The following is a 17,656-nucleotide window of genomic DNA, read 5'->3' as shown; positions in this document are numbered from 1 at the left end:
GCAAGTGGTTCAAAGCTATGCTAGTTTACACACATGCATGGGCAGCAGATTTCAGCACCTGTTGACTGATCGTCATATGAATGAATAGGGAGAGCTAGCTGGCCGCTGTTGGACATTTATGCTACTTGTGAAGATCAGAGCTTGTAGCAAGTCTGTCCTCCAGAGAAAAAAAAGAAAAAAAAAAAAAATTAGGGAAGCACCCAGTCAGGAATAAGGAATAACAGGGGTGAACATCCAGGTAACGTTGGAACCAAGAAACAGAAGATGGTTAAAAAATTATTTCTTCTGCAGCTTTCTGCATTATTCCCAAATAGCAGGCTGTGAAAAATAACTTTTGGACACTATTATTCCTGTCAATGTGTGCATTCAGCATAGCCCTGGGATTGTAAGGGTCTGTGTGGGACAATGTTGCACCCCTGGTATCAGCACATCTGGCTAACAGCACACTGACTTGCTCAAAAGAAATTTACTCATGTAGACCATGGTTCTCCATTTCCTGTGTTATGCTAAAAAATGCATCAGTTGCTTTATACATCGCTGCAGATCCAACTCCGCTGCTACGTTTATTCTGAGCCCATTCCCCAAGAGATCTTTAAAACACAATTATCTCCAGCTCCCCTTAATTGCACAATCTGTCCCAAGGTCTATTCCTGGTTTTCTGGTCCTCTGTTGCCAAGGGCTCTCACAAGGACTCTGCTCTCTCTGCTTTGATTCTGTATCAACACTTGTCCGTGTGCCTTGTCAGTCACCTTCCTCTGGGACAGCCTCATGACAGCTCTTGCAGTACATTGTCTTGTAATGTAGATAGAGAGATGGTGTAATTGTATTTAACCTGCCCCAAAGCAGGACATACATCTGCCCAAGCCTTTTCTTTCCCATCTTCCCACGTCTGTTTTCATGCAGGTGTCAATGTGCTTACCCAAACCACATTCTTTCCCTGTCTCTCACAAGTGAGCACCCAGGACTGAGCACACAGCCCAGCAAATAGTCCACTCAGGTAGTGTCTTTTCAGGCTGTTGAAGAGAGCTGAGCAGTGAAGCAATGGAGAATGTTGTGATATCTTGGGTTTCAGCTTTACTAGAAACAAGCAGGTGGCTTCCAGTAAGCTGGAGGAAAAGGAGGGGCAATAGAGAGTCTGGAAAATACAGGCTTAGGAGATGTGATGGCTTTGAAGGACTACTAAAATTAAACTCTGCTGTCTAGGTTTCAGTTGTGTCCAGTTTGGGTTCAGCTTACACTGAAAGCTAGGCTCTAATTTGTACCCCTGCAAAAAGGTCTATGGCTAGCTTTCTTTTTTTCTGGGGATTGAAGTAAAATGCATGAGGACAGCAGCCATAGGTAAAGCAGGACAAAAATGGATGAGAGACAAACTACCAATAGTTAGCTGTAGCATAATCCAGAATTATTTACTGCAGAGTCTCTTACACCCATGTTAGTCTCCTGTATGCTATTTCTGGCGACAGGCTGTTAGACATTGGTTAAGCAGGTGGTTTGCCAATGACGCCCACATTATATATTGATCTGTTCTGGGCTCCCTGTTCCTGGCTGGTAACTTTATCAAGGCAGAACTGCCTTTGTAGTTTATGTTGTGACAGTGCCCAGCAGTACTGGGCTCCTGAATGAAACACATAAAATCCTCTACAGGTACAAAGTCACTAAAAGCCCCAGGCTAAAGTACCCACCTTCTAAACTTCCCTCTCTTGTTGTCCCATGCCAACCCTGCATAAAACCTAGCAAAAAGCTGTTATCATTCATTCTCTTCCCTGCAAGGTGCTAAAGCTTCTCAGTCCCCCACCGAACTCCCTGCCTGGGGGGCAGTGTCTCTCAGAAAGGCCCACCCGATTAGACATGTCACTCCTATATAATACCTTTGTCCCTTTAGCTCTCTGATCCTTTGCTCCATGACCCAGCCTAGACTGATTTCCTCCTTTATCAGTACCAGCATCAACTGCTTCTTGATGACTATTTGCCCCAGCTGTGGATACGAAAGTTAGGACACACTTTTTTTTTCTTACACTGCCTCTTTCCCAGCTCATGCTGGCTAATGCATGAACCAAGGGGAGCTTGACTGCGCACTGTGCCTCATGTTTTATGCTGTGTCTTTGTGGGGCTTTGGCATTTGGGATAACATATCTCTTCATCATTTTCACATCCAAATCCACTAATACTTCATATTTTGGATCTGTTTAACCCAAAGATGTACCTTCTTCATTGGATAGCGCTGACAGTACTCCCATATTTTCATTAAGTGACAGAACTGGGCCTTTGATTTTGTTACCTGCTTTACCCAGCTGTATTGTCCCGACACCAAAAAAATGTAGGAGAACCCAAGAGCACCAGGTTAGCATTTTGGTTTCCACAGTCAAATGTTCCGCCCATAGGCGTAAAGAAGTGATGCTGCAAATTTGTGGAGTAGGTGGAAGGTTCAAATTGGTTCCTAGCTAGACATAGCTCATTCAGAGATATTTCCCTCTTCACACCTTCAATAAACACTCAAAAAAGGATTGTAAGTGGATTTCATAGGAGGCAGAAAGTGTGAATGACCTTGGGGAAGGGTGGAGTTCCCATATGGGATGATAAGACTAGTTTGAATCCCCAGACCATTTTGTTTTCCACTGAGTTTGGTTATAAACTTTCTCTTTCTGAGAAGAACTCTTTTTGCCCTTTTTTATGCATACTTTTTGCCCAGTCATACCATTTCCTTCCAGTAGCTGATTTTTCATGTCACCTTTTGCCTGGCAGCAAAATGTCTGAGAGTGGTTTGAAAATCATGGAGGACAATCTTACAGCAGAGAAATAAAAATGCCTTATTCTGAGCTCAGTTCTGCATAATATCAATAAGGTGCAGTTACTTATGCTGTCTGAATCAAAAACATTTATTGCCATGATAAAAAAAATATTTTAGCAGTTTCAAATGGGAGCTTATATCTTGATGCACAGATTGGTGCTCACATTAGATGTGATAAGTAACTTGAGAATAAGGAAATAGCTGTAATCATTTGAAGATGCATTTAACTTTGAAAGATATGGAACCAAAAGGTAAGCATATATTGATTATAACGCTAAATAAGCATGTGCCCTATTTCCTACTGAAAAGTGTGACCTGTCTTGAACTTTGCAGTCACAATTCAGAAGCAGCTTTCATCAGCTCATGCACTCAGCTAGGAAATAGGTTTCCTATTCTGTTGAAATTAGGTAAAATCTCTTACCAGGATCTGTTCAAATGTGTTTATAAATGTTCCAAACATTTCAGCATGTCCTTGTATTCTTTCTTCAGGTGGTCTGCAAAATGTTTCCGACTTGTTTCATTTATTCTTGAAAGACTGGTCTGCTCAGAAAACATAATGTCTGGTTCTTCTCCTGCTTTCTTGGCTTTTAAAGCATGAAATCCTATTGATGAAAGGAAATGACACTTGCTTTATACCAGTTAAAAGCTACAATTATTAACGTTATCTTAGCCTTAATAACACCTACACAACCATTCTTAGGATTAGGACCAAAGTGAAAGAGAAGTTATTCATGGAACACATTGACCTCTTGGAGTTTCAGGAAGCTTCGCTGACTAAGTGGTAGATGGGGAATCTGAGAACCTGAGATCCTGAGTTTCTGCTATTAGTACTACTATGAATTAATTGCCACAGATTGCTTGATCTTTATGTGTCTTGTTTTGCAATGCCTGTAATGCTTTTGCTCTCTGGGAGGCGTAACCTCTTAATAGTTGTAGAATGCTTTGAGACCGTTGTATAGAAGGTACTGCATGAAAGCTCAAAATGACATACAGCAAGTCCGACTTCAGACTTCTTGCTGCTTTTCTGGATGACTGATTTTAATTGCAGTGAGTTAAACAGCTGTAAACATGCAATTGTTGCACATTGAACAAGGGTTTTCATTCCTGGGTTCCCACGCAGGTGTGTAGCTGTGAGCTGACCAATACTGTCTCTGCTGATCCTCTCCTGGTTTCTCCCTTGCAATCGATTCCAGCAGTGATGAATTCACCTCTTGAAATTAATAGTGTCAAGTTAGTCAATATTTTAAAAGCTAAACTTAATTTTGTTCTCTTGAGCTTTGCCTTTGGCTTGTGAAAGTAGAAGCTTTAAACTCTATTATTTGGGAAGTCTACTGGGATGCCTTGGTGTGGCAGGTGCTATATAAGTTTAGTGCTGCATCACTATTAAAGTCCATTAAGAGAGATCTTTCTGGAGCTGTCAGCACTCTGCAGATTAAAACCAGAAAAATAAAGGCACTCAATAAATGCTGCTGTAATGGTTCAGATAGCTGCAGAGAGAGGACTCATCTTTGGCTTGTGATCAGTTTACTTCTGGGTTCAATGTAAAGGTTTTTTGGCTTCCTGTATAAACTCTGAGGAAAAAAAAATCAATGTGGAGAAGCTTGGATGAGTGCCAGAAGCAATATTGTACTGAATCCAGAATATAGAAATCCTTCACAATTTCTGTATTTTGCTCCATGCAGGCTCTTTATAGTCTAGCAAGAACTAAGCTTTACTATCATGACTCCAGTAACACTGCAGGGTTGTACAGGATGTGAACAAATTGTCAGATTTTATTTGGCCATTTAAAAACGTGTATCAACCCCCCCTACAAGGATACTGTTAAAAAGGCAAGGTGGGTAACAGGTGAGAGGACGAAGCATCAAACACCTGCAAAAGGGCTGGAAACAAAGCATAAGAATGAGCGTTCAGTTTTAAAGTTGGTAAGGATTGGCAGAAAGACACCTTAATCCCTGCCTTGGCTACTGTTGAGCTGTTTGGAAGAAGGAGGGCAAAGTGAGGTGTTAGAGGTGGATTGGACACTCACAGAGCCTCCTCACATGTAGAGTAGATGGAGCAATGGCAAGGCATTCTGCATGAGCAGGCACAGGACAGTGCCTCTGGAAGTGGTGGTGGAGAGCACCCAGGCACGTGCAGCCGTTTTCCTTGAACTGTAATGCCTCAGGAAAGGCACTGGGAGAGTACAGTGGATTCTCCTGCTCAAGGCATAATGGGATGCTCTAATTTGCAGATAATGCCAGTCTACTCAGAGTATGGGCCAAACTAGCCTGCAATCATGGTAATGCCTTTGGTTGAGTCACTGGCACAATCCTTTTGCCCTGATGTGGCTTCTGTTTGGTAAAGATACTGAATAAGGCTCTCAGATACAAGTGGCAGAAATTGCAAAGCAACTGAATGTGGTGTTTGACTGGGGAACATCTGGAAACACTGGAAGTTGTACACCAGAGAGGAGGTCCCTGACTGAGATGTGAAAAATGTGGGCAGTAGAAAGAAGGAGAAATAGGGAGAGATAGATGCTCCTATTCATGCTCCCAGAATACAAGGACAAGGGAACATTCAATGGAAATATAAGGCAGCAAATATAAAACTGTTAAAGGAAATACATTTTATACAATGCCTAATTAGCTCATTCCCATAAGATAACATTAAACCTAAGAGATTAGTAGGATTTAAATAAAGGGATTAGACATTTATATGGATAATGTAATTGGGGATGTTCTTATTAAATAGAATACATATTTTCTTTTGTTATGGAAGGATATAAGCCCTCTTGCTCCAGGGCCTAGGCTAGTTGCTAACTGATAAGAATTAAAAAGAAACTTCCCATTTTGGCATGTCATTCCCTACTTGTCTTCTGCTAGGTTCCTTGTACTTAATCTGAATTGTATCTACAGGCACTATCACAATAGAATTATTAAACTATATGGTCCATTTGTTTGGTATAGCATGGCAGTTCTGTTTCTTCTTGTGAACGTCTTGCTGACGGTTCACAAAAATCTCAGTGATCTGGAAAAAAAATCCCCTTTTTCTTCTGCTAGTTCCATAAGAGGATTGACCTTGAGTGCCCACCTATTAGACACCACCAAATCAGCACCAACAAATCTCACTTACCTGTTCTAACAGTAATATCTTCCAACTCTCATTCAGGACTTACACGAGCTCAGTTAGAGACGTGGCAGGACACCAAAGATCCCACAACCTTCAGAAAGAGGGTTGTCAACATTGGAACAGGCTGCCCAGGGAAGTGATGGAGTCATCATCCCTGAACTTACTGGAAAGATGTGTAGATGTGGCCCTTATGGACATGCTTTGGTGTTAGATTTCAGTGTTGGGTAATGGTTGGACTTGATGGATGATCTTGAAGGTATTTTCCAACCTGAACAATTCTATGATTCTATGTCTTCCCAGATGTGAATGGGAGTGTCTCCTAGATACTGCAGGTGGTCAGAATTTGGAACAAAACCCAGAGATAATCAGAAGGAAAAATTGGTTCAAAACTCTTCCTTTCACTTCCAGGCAAGATAAGAAAGATGCTGATAGTAGCCTAGTCTTCCCATTAAAAAGCATCAGATGGCCTTATCTAACCTGGCTAAAATTCAATTGCCTTGCATTTTGATTACTGAAACATCCTTCTCTCTGGTCTTGCCAAGTGTATTTTCAGTCTGTGCACATTCCTGCAAAATACTGCTATGAAGATCATCCTCCTAACCCAACAGTTTGAGGAGTTTACACATTCTTTGCTCCTCTCTACTACAGTCCTCGTCTTTACTCCATCAAACACAAGCTATTTATCTTTCCTGTCAAGCCCCTTCCCACCCTGCCAAAGAGCTCTCCTTTGCTATGACAATGTCGTCTCCTTCTCATCATTCTGTCAGTCTCTGTTTCTCACTTGTTAACATTTTTATAGAAACAACTTCTGGGCTTTTTTCCTTGCTGCTATTGGGAAGAATCTTGGTAAAGAGCAGCAAAATACCCTCATTATCTTTCCAAATCTCTGTTGAAAACCCTCCTTTACTATGTTGCCTTTGAAAAGCTTGCCAGTGGTGTGGCCACTCTCCATCACACTGACAAACAGGACTCAAATCAAACAACCCAGTGCCCTGTCTGCCCTTTACATACACCTGGAAGGTAGGGATGGTCTTTTAGTTCTGCAAAGTGCTTTACAAGAGCTTCCCCATCATTGACTGAGACTTCTAAGGGCCACTACAAAACAAACATTGATTTTCTTCATTCCTTTTCCATCACTCGAACAGTTTAGCTGAGTCCTGATGCTTTTGTGCCAGTGAAACACCCAGGTTAGGAACTGCTTTCTGTAGGAGCTGTATGTGTGTGGTCATCACGCTCTCCAGAGGAGGCCTCTTCTGAAGGCACATGCAATGAAAAGTGGGCTCCAGAGAAGAAGTGTTCAGCTTAGCCCTGTTCTTGGCAATGTTGCTTTTCCCCCATCGGATAACAACTCTTTCAAATCCTCCAGTTCAAGAGGGTGTTTTTTGTGTACTAAACGCTGCCATCATTTATAAAGCACTCTTGCTGAATGTGGCTAAAGTCAGTCCTGCAGGACAGTTTCAATCAAATTGTGTTCAATTTATTCCAGCTGAATAACTCTGAAATGTAAATAAAATTAAATTAATGGTGTTGTATTTGTATTGTGTTACAAATGTAATAAGCTTGAAGTAATGCTGACTGTAAAATCAGATGCAGACTATAGAGTAAAAATCAACCCCTAGAAAACAGTGCAAAATTTGGTATCTGGCTTGCAAGAGCAATCAGGGGTACATGTAATCCAGAAGGTATTTTTAATTATATTTGTTCATACTGTTTCTCTGCTTCATTCCATTAAAAGACAAGAAATACTCTCCTATAATGGTTATGTTTGGTTTGACAAACATACAGAATACCTTGTATCTGTTCCTAGCTGACTGTTCTGGGACTTGCAGTGATTCTGTTACTAATAATTATCTCACATTTATAGGACACCTATAATCCCAAAGCACATTATAAATTAGAAATGAGGCCCAAAGTGCTTACATAGCACTGTCAAAATATATGTGTTTTCTTCCAATTATTCAGTGAGACTCCAGATTTGACCCTAGAAATTGTAAATATTGATATATACATAGCAGAACATCTTATCTATTGAATACCTCCCCAGAAAATTTACTCCCCAGAAGGTCTAGGATTCCTGTCAGTTAGATATTTGGATAATTCCAGGTGCAAACATTACCCAGAATCACTGGGGAAAACCCAGCTTTCACCAAGAGTGTTACAAAATATGTTGCAGGTGTACTAAGCAGGTACAGCTTCAGGATGTGATGTCTTATCTAAAGCATTAGAGACAGGAAGATACGTGGAGTGCAGTTGGATAACTGGGAATAGCTGGTTAAACTGGCCCTGTTGGAACTCAAGCCCCTGACTCGGGGGAGCCCAGGTATTTTGAATGCTGCCATCTGTTCAGCCACAAGCTGCTCTGCTTCAAGCTGCCCAGGGAGTAGTTTGGAACCCATCCAGTCTCTCACATTCTGCTTATCTTACAGGAGCATCAAGGGCTTCGTGGTGTGCAGACAGAGGATTCCACAGACTCAGGGAAAGGATGCAAACCTATCTGGGGCAGCACAGGTAGGAGGAAAGGGAAAGTGGGACTCATCTGGGAGATACCCACTGCCATCCCATCATGAGGCATGCAAACTGCACTGGAGAGGGGTGATCGAGCCTCTCAGAGCCATGCTTTTTTTTCCACCCCTGTTGGTTTTTTCCCAAAGGCCCTAAAGCACTGTGCAGTAAAGTTGTTCCCACAGTAAACAATGCTCCAAACCTCGAAGATCTCAGGTCTTCACCAGGAATGGCAAAAGCCACCTCTAGGCATGAAGCAAATTCTCTTTGGTCAAGTAATCCGTATCAGGTTACCAGAGGCAAAGCAAGGTTGTCAGTGGACAAGAAACCCTTCTGACCTGCTAACAACATGCAGATACTAATAACATCTGGTTGCCAAGACATTTGTGACCTCAAAGTGCTTGGACAGTCTCCTCTGAAAGTCTTACAGATGGTCTATGAATCCTGGTGTTTAAAGTGATACAGAAAATACTAAATCAGTGTCAGTGCCGATAGATTTAAAAACCTGATGCCTTAATATTCCCTGACTTAAAAAGCTTGCCTAGAAATCTTTCCAAGTTCATTTGGACTGAAGTAAAATTCATGAAGCTGCAGTCATACTGTTCTTTCTATTTAATTTCTGTTTCATACATTCCTTTCATAACTACTGAGTGCAGTTATGTGGCCTCAGGAAGAGGGGGCAAAGTCAGCTCTGTTGTAATGGGGAGTATCTTGGTGGAAGGCACTGGGATTATGCCAAGGCCATGTTCAGTCCAAAGGGTACCAGCCCAAAGTGCTGAGTTAAGGTATCCTTAATGTATCATCCAAGAACCATGGAGGTCTTTCAGTAATCTTTTATTTTTAATTAAACAAATGAGCAGTCAGTGGGTTAAATAAATTCTTAAGAGGAAGAAGCCCTAACATTCTCTATTATCCTCCTTTCTTTTGTGGCTCTCTCGTATGTGCTGCTCACGTGCTTTCCTCAGTTATTCACAGCCACATGACAAATGCTACCTAATGGCCAGCTTATTCTATTTGTACTTTTGTGCTACCCTCTTCTTACAAACCTGAAACACTTTCAATTCACACAGTGAACTACAGCAAGTCAATGTTCGCTTTTGATACCCTGCATTTATTTAAAAGGTGGCTTGTGCAAAAATCTTTGGATGAGCTATGGTGTATTAAGTTTTGTGTGGACACATCTCTACTTTGAACTTTTCTACCTGGCCTCTTGCTGATATGCCATATGATATTTCTTCAGGCTGGGGTTGATTCATCTGCTTACCTGTAGGCTCTTGCTGGATCAAGGGCCAAGATAACAGGATTCAGCTAATGGTGCATGTACCCAAAAGTAGCCTGTGAACACATACTCAAAATCTCATACACTATTTCACACCTCACAGTTTCCTTGCCCAGCAATCAAGCAGCTATCCAGGATTCACAGGTCATCATACACCCAGGAAAAGCAGGCTGATCAGACATGCCTAGAGGGACCTGGAGATATAGGAGTATATATTAAAATGATGGAGAAGGATGTGCTTAGGAAATATAGGATCATTGCAACAAGGATGGAATAAAACTGGCAAAAATGGGAGAGAAAACTGAATCTGTAAACAAGGTCTCTGTCAATGTTTCATGTAACAGCTTCTTCCCCAAGGCTTTGTGTCTGATACTTGGTGCAGAAGCTGGTGTGCTGTGACCTGTGCTGGTGGAAGAAAGGGGTCTTGTCCCAACTTAGGGCTACAAGAATGTAGAATTTGTGTAAATCTAGGACCTTTTCCCTGTGGAAAAACAAATAAAAAACTCAGGATAGACCCAGACAAGGGCGCTCCTTAAACACAGCATAAACTTGCTGTACAGCTACAGTAAAAGAGTTCTCAAGATAGTGGTGGTAGACTTCATGTGCAGCTGTATTTTGGGTTTATAGAGGGAGGGATGAGGGAAGGCACACAAATGTGTTCTGTGAGCCCTGCAGCTGATGTTATTTTAGGCCAACAGAATTAGGCAGTTTCTTCAATCTGTTTGGGTTGTGGATTCTAAGTCTGCTGAAAGCAGCATCCATGCCAAGGAAGTTTTGTTTGGTGATGATCATTCCTCTAAAACTTGCATAGTAATTGCACATTGTCACTTACTTACCATCCCCATTCTCCCAGCCTTTTGCCTTTTCATACTGTCCAGGCCAATCACTGTGATTTATGCTTCCACCTCAATCAAACTAATGACAGGGCAGCACTTTCAGATGGATAAATACTTAGTAGGGGCATCCAAGTCTACTGACATTTTAGCTAGGGAGAGCTTGGACAATAAACACAGCACTTTGCTATTTGATGGACAGTGTCAGCTTTCGGCTCCCATGGCATTTATGAGGTATATTTCCCAAAACAAGACGTGTGGAAATGGAAGACTAAATACCCCTTGGCTGGTCACAGTCACAGTCACGCCCTTGGCATCATAAGAGTTTAGGTCTAGTAAGGTTATTGCAGGACCCGACTTGGCATTGTGCTTTGAATGTGTCCCCTAGTGGAACGAGGGAGAACAGCAAGCAAGGCAGCGCTGCACCTCCTCCCCCAAAGTGCAAGACAAAGCAGGTCCAGAAGGGTTGTTGGTGGAATGATGACCTATGAGATGACTCTTTGGCTACACAAAGTGATCACATCTCCCTTGTCTGTGCTTTGTTTTCAAATAGCTCCCTTCTCTGTCCTTCAGGGCCTTATTTAATAAAAAAACTTTTGAAATCGAAATACTGTGGTTGCAACACTCTTTCTGCTTTTCCAGTACCAAAATATCATGTGTGTTTTGAAAAGCAGCTGTTTAAAAGACAACAGTCACTCTAGGAGTAGTACATTTACACCATTTTCACCGTGTACCTTAGAATACATACAAAACAATGCAAAAAGTACCAGTTGGAAATTGTAAGCTCTCATGAATTTGGTTTTTTATTTCTTCCAATATTCTGGCAGTGGTTATTAGGTATTAAGTCTGTATGAGTATTAGGTCTGTTTCATTTTGATACATCATGGAGCAAGCTGTAAATGTAAGTGCAGAAATAGGGATGTGGTTTAGTGGTGGATTTGGCAGTGCTAGGTTTACAGCTGGAGTCTTGAAGGTCTTTTCCAAGCTCAGAAATGCCGTGATTTTGTGATTCATGGCAGGATGAACTCCTCCAGCATAAGAACAGTGTGACACACAGGCAGGGCTGACTTCATTCCCTCCCCACCCCTACTCTTTCAGCTCTTTAGTGCATGGATTTCTCCTGCCTAACCTCCCAACACCTCTCATCCCTACCACCTTTCCGACTTTTTAGGGTTCCTCAGCAAAATGGAAGCAATGTGGAAAACATTTTATTGTTCCTACATCTTCCCCTGCCTGGGAGAGAGACTTGGGAATGGCATTCCAAAATCCTCATTTTGAAAATGTTGTTATGGCTGTGATCAAGATCCCAGCTGACACAGTAATGGCTTAATCTGTTTCTCAGCCTGTCCTGCTGCCACATCACAGTCTCCAAGAAAGGGGAGAGCATCAATTGCAGAGTGCCAAACTGACCTCCTAAGTAAGAAAGAAAAGGGAAGAGATCAAGTGTTTCACATCATCTTGATGGTATTGTGGAGGATAAACAAAAGAAAAAAGTGAGGAGCAGAAGGGAGCTCTCTGAGCAGAAATACAAAACAGCTTTTTACTTGAAGGGGGTGTAGGAGGGAGAGAGAAATGAACAGCAGTAAATGAAAAGCAACAACAGCAACAAAGAAAAAGAACAACCCTGCAGAAGGGGCTTCTGGATTGGAGACAGAGCAGAGAGCTGATGGAGGATGTGCTTGTGGCTCATTCCTGTGCACTACGTCAACCCCAGCCAGTCGTGTCCTGGAAAGCAGAGGGATGAGTGATTATTATGGGCAGCAGTACACAACACAAAGCCAAACACTAGCCAGAAGCTCATTCCTTCCTTCTGCAAAAGCTCGGGCAACAAAACCAGCAGGCCCTGCACTTGTAGTCAGGCAAGGACATCAGACAGAACAGCCACATCTACACCCAGCTGGGAGCATTGCAGCCTTCGTGCATACACCCAGCATCTTTTCTACTGCTTTACAGCATAGATTTTATTGATAGTATTTCACAGATTGGTCTGTGGATGAGTCTGTACCTTGCCTGATGGAAAATTCTGCCTGGATTTTTCTGATGGGAGGTTTTACTACTTGCATTATTTGATTTCCAGCAAAGGCTATTTTTGACAAAAATGTTACAGTTTCATAAATTTATATGCTATCTCATAAACATCATAAAATGCCTTTTTGACAAATCTAATAAACATAACAAAATGCCCTTTCAATAAAATCGCTGAAATCTTGCCAGGCTGCATAATAAACTTGCATTTTAGCATGGTTAGCATCAGAGCTTAAAGAAGTGCAAAACCACCCACACCTTTGAGCCATGACTTTCTGAAATTTGCTGATCTTGCCATGTCCAAAGACCCTGCGCTTCACCTTTCTACCAGCCAGTGAGGCTCAGAACTAGGTTAAGCTATGGGGCAAAAAAATACAGTGGGTTTGCACTTCACAGGAGTAGATATTGCTCAGTAGCCTCCAGCTTTGTCATGCCTTCATCAGCTTTTCAAATATATATTTCATTTGTATTCCACGTTAACTCTTTGTAGAATGGAGCGGTTCTTGAAGAAGCGCCCCAGAAAAATGTTACATGAGCTGGGGGAAGCTGATGGATAGATTTTCTTCGAGCAGGAAAAAGTCACAACATCCTTGTTGTCAAAGTGTCGTTGGGAGCGAGAAGAGCTACATGCTCTCAGAGAGTGTGTGTGACTCTGTGTGTGTGTGCATGTGTGTGTATGCGTCCCCAAACCTGGTAGTTACCAGCTGGCGGTAGCTGGGAGTGGTGAACTTGCAGTGTAATGATGTAGCGATATCCATGGCGACAAGCAGAAAAAGAAAAAAGCCCTCTGGGATACATGTCCAGAACTGCAGAGCTCCTATTTCTCAAGACTTGCTACAACCTCGTGGTGCTGTGGGCACACATTCTCAGCCATGCTTTTCCTTAGATGCACTGCTTATATACACCTTTCCTGAGATTCTGTGGATGCACACCTTTCCTTGTGCCTTTGCCTCTCCACTGGGGAGGGAATGCAAGACACCCATACTTAGCTCAGTTTCTGCTGCCTACTTATGAGTCAGACATCCTCTTTTCTCTGTTTGCTATCATCCCATTCTCCCTCTTATCCAAGAAGTGGAGGAAGGTAATAAAGAGATTAGGAGAAACCGGGGAGAGAGGAACATTGCCGGATAAACAATGCAGTGGAAGTACATCTAAAGGGACACGGGCAGTGCTCAGGTGAGTGCTACCACTTTTACCCACTTGATTCATGTATGAACTTCATGGCCTTATTCTTAATCTGGAATATCTTTGGCAACTTCCAGAATTTCTTAGGGAAACAGAAGACTATATCTCTGACACTGCTAAAGAGGCAGGCTCCAGTGGAGGCTGAGGGGTGCTCCCTTAAGTTTTCTGTGTGATGCAAGCATTTGTCTGGGCCCTATCTCCCTGTGAAGATGCTCTGCCCACCATAACATGGTTGAGGGAGGTTTGGCAGTGGCACCCCAGAGCCATGGAATGCTCTTAGTGGCACTGAACTCTTCATTGCAAGGAAATTTCCATTTTCTTCTACTGGCCTGATGAACTTGGTGTAGCATATCAATTGTAAGACAAGTGTCACCCCTAAGCTTGCTGAGCTCCAGTGAAACCAGTGAGTCCTCTCGGGGTGTTAGTTGTCTTCCATAAATACTTGCAGAACAGTCATGGAAGTAATTTGAAGTTATGTCTCGCTGTTGGGGTTTTAGTTTAGTCTTAGTTTTTTCCTGTTAAAGGAATTTTCTCCCATATGCGTGTTGCTAGGGGACAAATAGCTGTACTTAAGAAGACAAAAAGGGGAGTGGGGCGGGCCTGGCTACTCCTTTGTCTACACCTGGGTGTGGGGTCAGTTCGCTCTGAGCGTCCGGAGAGAGAAGCTGCAGAGAAAGGAGCTGCTGCTGCTTTCTTTTTGGCCGTTCTTTCTTCCTGCTGGAAGCAACGCCGGGACCCCAAAAGCCGCTTTCCCTGCCCTGCTGGAGACCGGGCTGTGGCTGCCCTGCCCCGCTGCTGCTTCGAGCTTTCGCTACGCTGTAGCCCTGCTCGCCCTGCCTGCCTGGGCCTCCGTGGGGTTCTCCCATCTGGATACATCTCGCCTGCCACCCGGGATTTGCGTCCGTCCCTGCCGTTCCAGCCTGCCGTTTCAGCCTGCTGTTCCTGAGAGTCCGGGATCCGCTGCCCAGGGGTTTGTGAAGCCTTTGTTCCATCCCTTCCCGGGATCCCAGGGCACCAGAGCCGCGGGTTTCCCGAGCTCGCTCCGGAGCGCCCCCTGCAGCCGCGGGGGAACCATCGCACCTGCCCTGCTCACCGGGAGCCGCCAGCGCCCCTGCCGGCTGCGAGCGGAACTGCACCCGAGGGGAAATGGCCCGACAGCCGAGAAGGCTGGCACTGGGTTTGTGATTGCTGTTACTGCCATAGTTGTTGTTGTTTTGTTTGACTGGTTATATACATATATATATATAGAGTAAAGAACTGTTATTCCTATTTCCCACATCTTCGCCTAAAGGCTCTTGATTTCAAAATATAATAACTTGGAGGGAAAAGGGGTTATATCTGCCACTTCAAGGGGGGCCTCTGCCTTCCTTAGCAGACACCTGTCTTTCAAAACCGAGACACTCGCTCTGACAGATGAACTGCCAAGTGTGAAATGCCTCTCCACTGGTGGTGTTTATTAAGATCCTTCTGGAAATGACATGCATCTTCCAATGGGCTCTAGGTTGGCAGCTGATAACTGAACATAAGTGTGAACTCCTGCTTGCAGAGCTGAAGATAAACAGCAGGAAGCAAAAAAATTTGTCTCGGTCCCACAAATGAAGTGACATTCTTCAGCATTCTTTTCTGCTTTCTCCAATTTCATGGAATGTATTTAATTACTTTCCATTATAAGTGAGAGTTAAATTAGACAAATGTGCTTAGAAATCTTCCCTTCATTGCATAGCTATATTAGATTTGTGATGTCACAAGTATCAGAATAAAACATTTACATTTTTCTCTTTATTGGCTAAAATTCATCTGTGGTTGTAAATCCATGGAATTCAATTAGATCACACCAGATAGCAATTTGATCCCGTTTGTTTAGGTTCTGAGGCTGAGATTTACTGATGGCTCTAATTCCCTTATTTCCAGAGTTAGCTATCAAATTCACTTAAACAATATTCTGCCTTCAGTGTCATGAGATCTATTACCAAAAGTGGAGGTAAAGGAGAGATTTTCCTCTCTGTTAGATATTCATGGCATAACCTGAGAATGCAACATGATGAAAGTTCTCAGCTTTTGCTTGGCCCCCATCTAACCTAGATTCTCTCTTAAGACTGGTAAGTCTCTGTGTATGCTTCATCCAATTCCGTATTTGATAGGTCAGGCCATTTATCCATTGTTTTAAGATTTGTGACCCACCTCATGCCTCACTCTATGGGGCAGTGAGATTTCGCTGATCTTCACCTGCAAAGTGTGGCTCTTCTCTGACAGCCTTTCACATTCATCCACAGCTTCAGTTGGACATGTTTGCTGGGTGGTCAGTGGGTGATGTGGCCTTCCAGAGCTTCAGGCTGAGCTGTGTAGGCTCCAGGGAAGGACTTTGCAGCAGTAGAAAGCAGAACAGGCTGCAAGTGCTGGTTATGAAAATACCTTTAATTAAGAAGCTCATATGCAACAAAGGAAGGTCAAAGCATTCCACCAAAACCTGCAAACAGGTTCCCTCACTGGCTCCTTTGGGATGAAGGGTACTACAGAAATGTAAAATATTATTGCAGTGGTACCATCAATATGGCTCGGTGTGGGAAGGCATTGTTTAGTATGACAATACAGGTTTGCTTAACCTGGTCAAGTCATGCCTGTTCTGGAACTTTTATGGGGAATCTGGGGAGGTGATGAGAAGTGCTGACTCTAGTCATCTGTAGTTTCCTCTCTCCAATGAAATGGACACAAGATACATGATTTTATCAATGTATGTCTGCAGTATCACAACTAAAGAAGCTAAAATAGTATATACTACTGTAAAACTGCTGAAGTTTCAATGAATTCCATGGATTCATTCCAGATTTAATGTCACTAGGAAAAGAATCTGTCCTATTTGTTATTCACTGACTCATAGGGTCAAAAGTCCACTTTGTCCATGGCAATCTGCATTTCCAGGTAGAGTTGTACTACTAAGCTGTACAGACATTAATACTGCAGTGGTATTAGCGTGAAAGATGAGCATTATTAAGCCAGAGCACTCCAGAACACTGCTTCTGGAAGATGTCATTATAACATATTGCATCCCTTGGACAATTACGTCCCTTTTGACCTAGATCTTAGGCATCCAGGAAAATACTTCTGCAGAGTTCAGCTTGGATCTGCTTTCCCCTGCAGCCAGTTTTTAATTGAGCAAAGTTTCCTGAGCTCATTTCAATGAATATTGAGTGGATATGTCAGAGAGTTTGTTTCTGAGCCTTCAGAGATCTCATTTGCTCTGGCATTTGTAGTCTCCATCAATTTTACTTTGTCTAGGCTGGCACATGTTTGTACCCATCCTTTTACCTATTTGTACATAAATAGAGGGTAATGGCTGAAGAATGAACAAAATTCCAGGAGAAACATTTCATATTCTGTTTATCCATTTCCTTTTCACATGCTGCTTATTTAATCTTCATTCATCTCTTTCTCCAGAAGGAGCTTGAGGAAAGACTGATTTAAAACTGAGCTAGAACTTCAGAAAACTGGGCAGCAATAAATGTGTTGTTTGTTCCTTTACATATAACATTGCTGCACAGATATAGTGCTGGCACCAAGGAAAACTAAAGTGAGAAACTGAACAGAGAGATTGGAGCGATGTTGCAGTCAGGTTCTTCAGTACCTTCCAACATTATTATGGACCCCAGACCAATCCCAGAAAAGCATCTCCTTTATTAGTTTCTAGGTATCTGTCATTTTCTTCTATTTGTGTTACTGCTGATTATTATCTTCAAGTTCTTTTCAGGCAAAAACGAAGGGGGAAAAGGAGAATAATAGAACAGGAAGGCAGAAGTGGCCTCAATGTCTCTTTCAGCATCTTCAAACCTATGCCTAGAATAGCTGGCCTTTCCAGACTTTTCTCCCAGGCTGCACATTTTCTACACTTCCTCATGCCCATATGTCCAAGGGAGGTGTTTCACATAAGAAAGGAGTTTC

The 17,656-nt window shown here is 42.7% G+C and overlaps 1 protein-coding gene across 1 annotated transcript in view; it reads left to right on the top strand.

Annotated features, from left to right (window-relative positions):
- LOC125322353 overlaps window positions 1-17,656 on the top strand; it is a 49,368-nt gene that overhangs the window by 10,030 nt on the left and 21,682 nt on the right. The window contains exon 4 of the mRNA XM_048296006.1: window positions 8,323-8,404. Coding sequence (XP_048151963.1) covers window positions 8,323-8,404 — 82 coding nt within the window. The remainder of the gene's footprint in view (window positions 1-8,322; window positions 8,405-17,656) is intronic.

This window comes from Corvus hawaiiensis, chromosome 3 (assembly GCF_020740725.1).
Source record: "Corvus hawaiiensis isolate bCorHaw1 chromosome 3, bCorHaw1.pri.cur, whole genome shotgun sequence".
Taxonomy (NCBI): Eukaryota; Metazoa; Chordata; class Aves; order Passeriformes; family Corvidae; genus Corvus; species Corvus hawaiiensis.
This window is presented reverse-complemented; position numbering and strand designations above follow the sequence as displayed.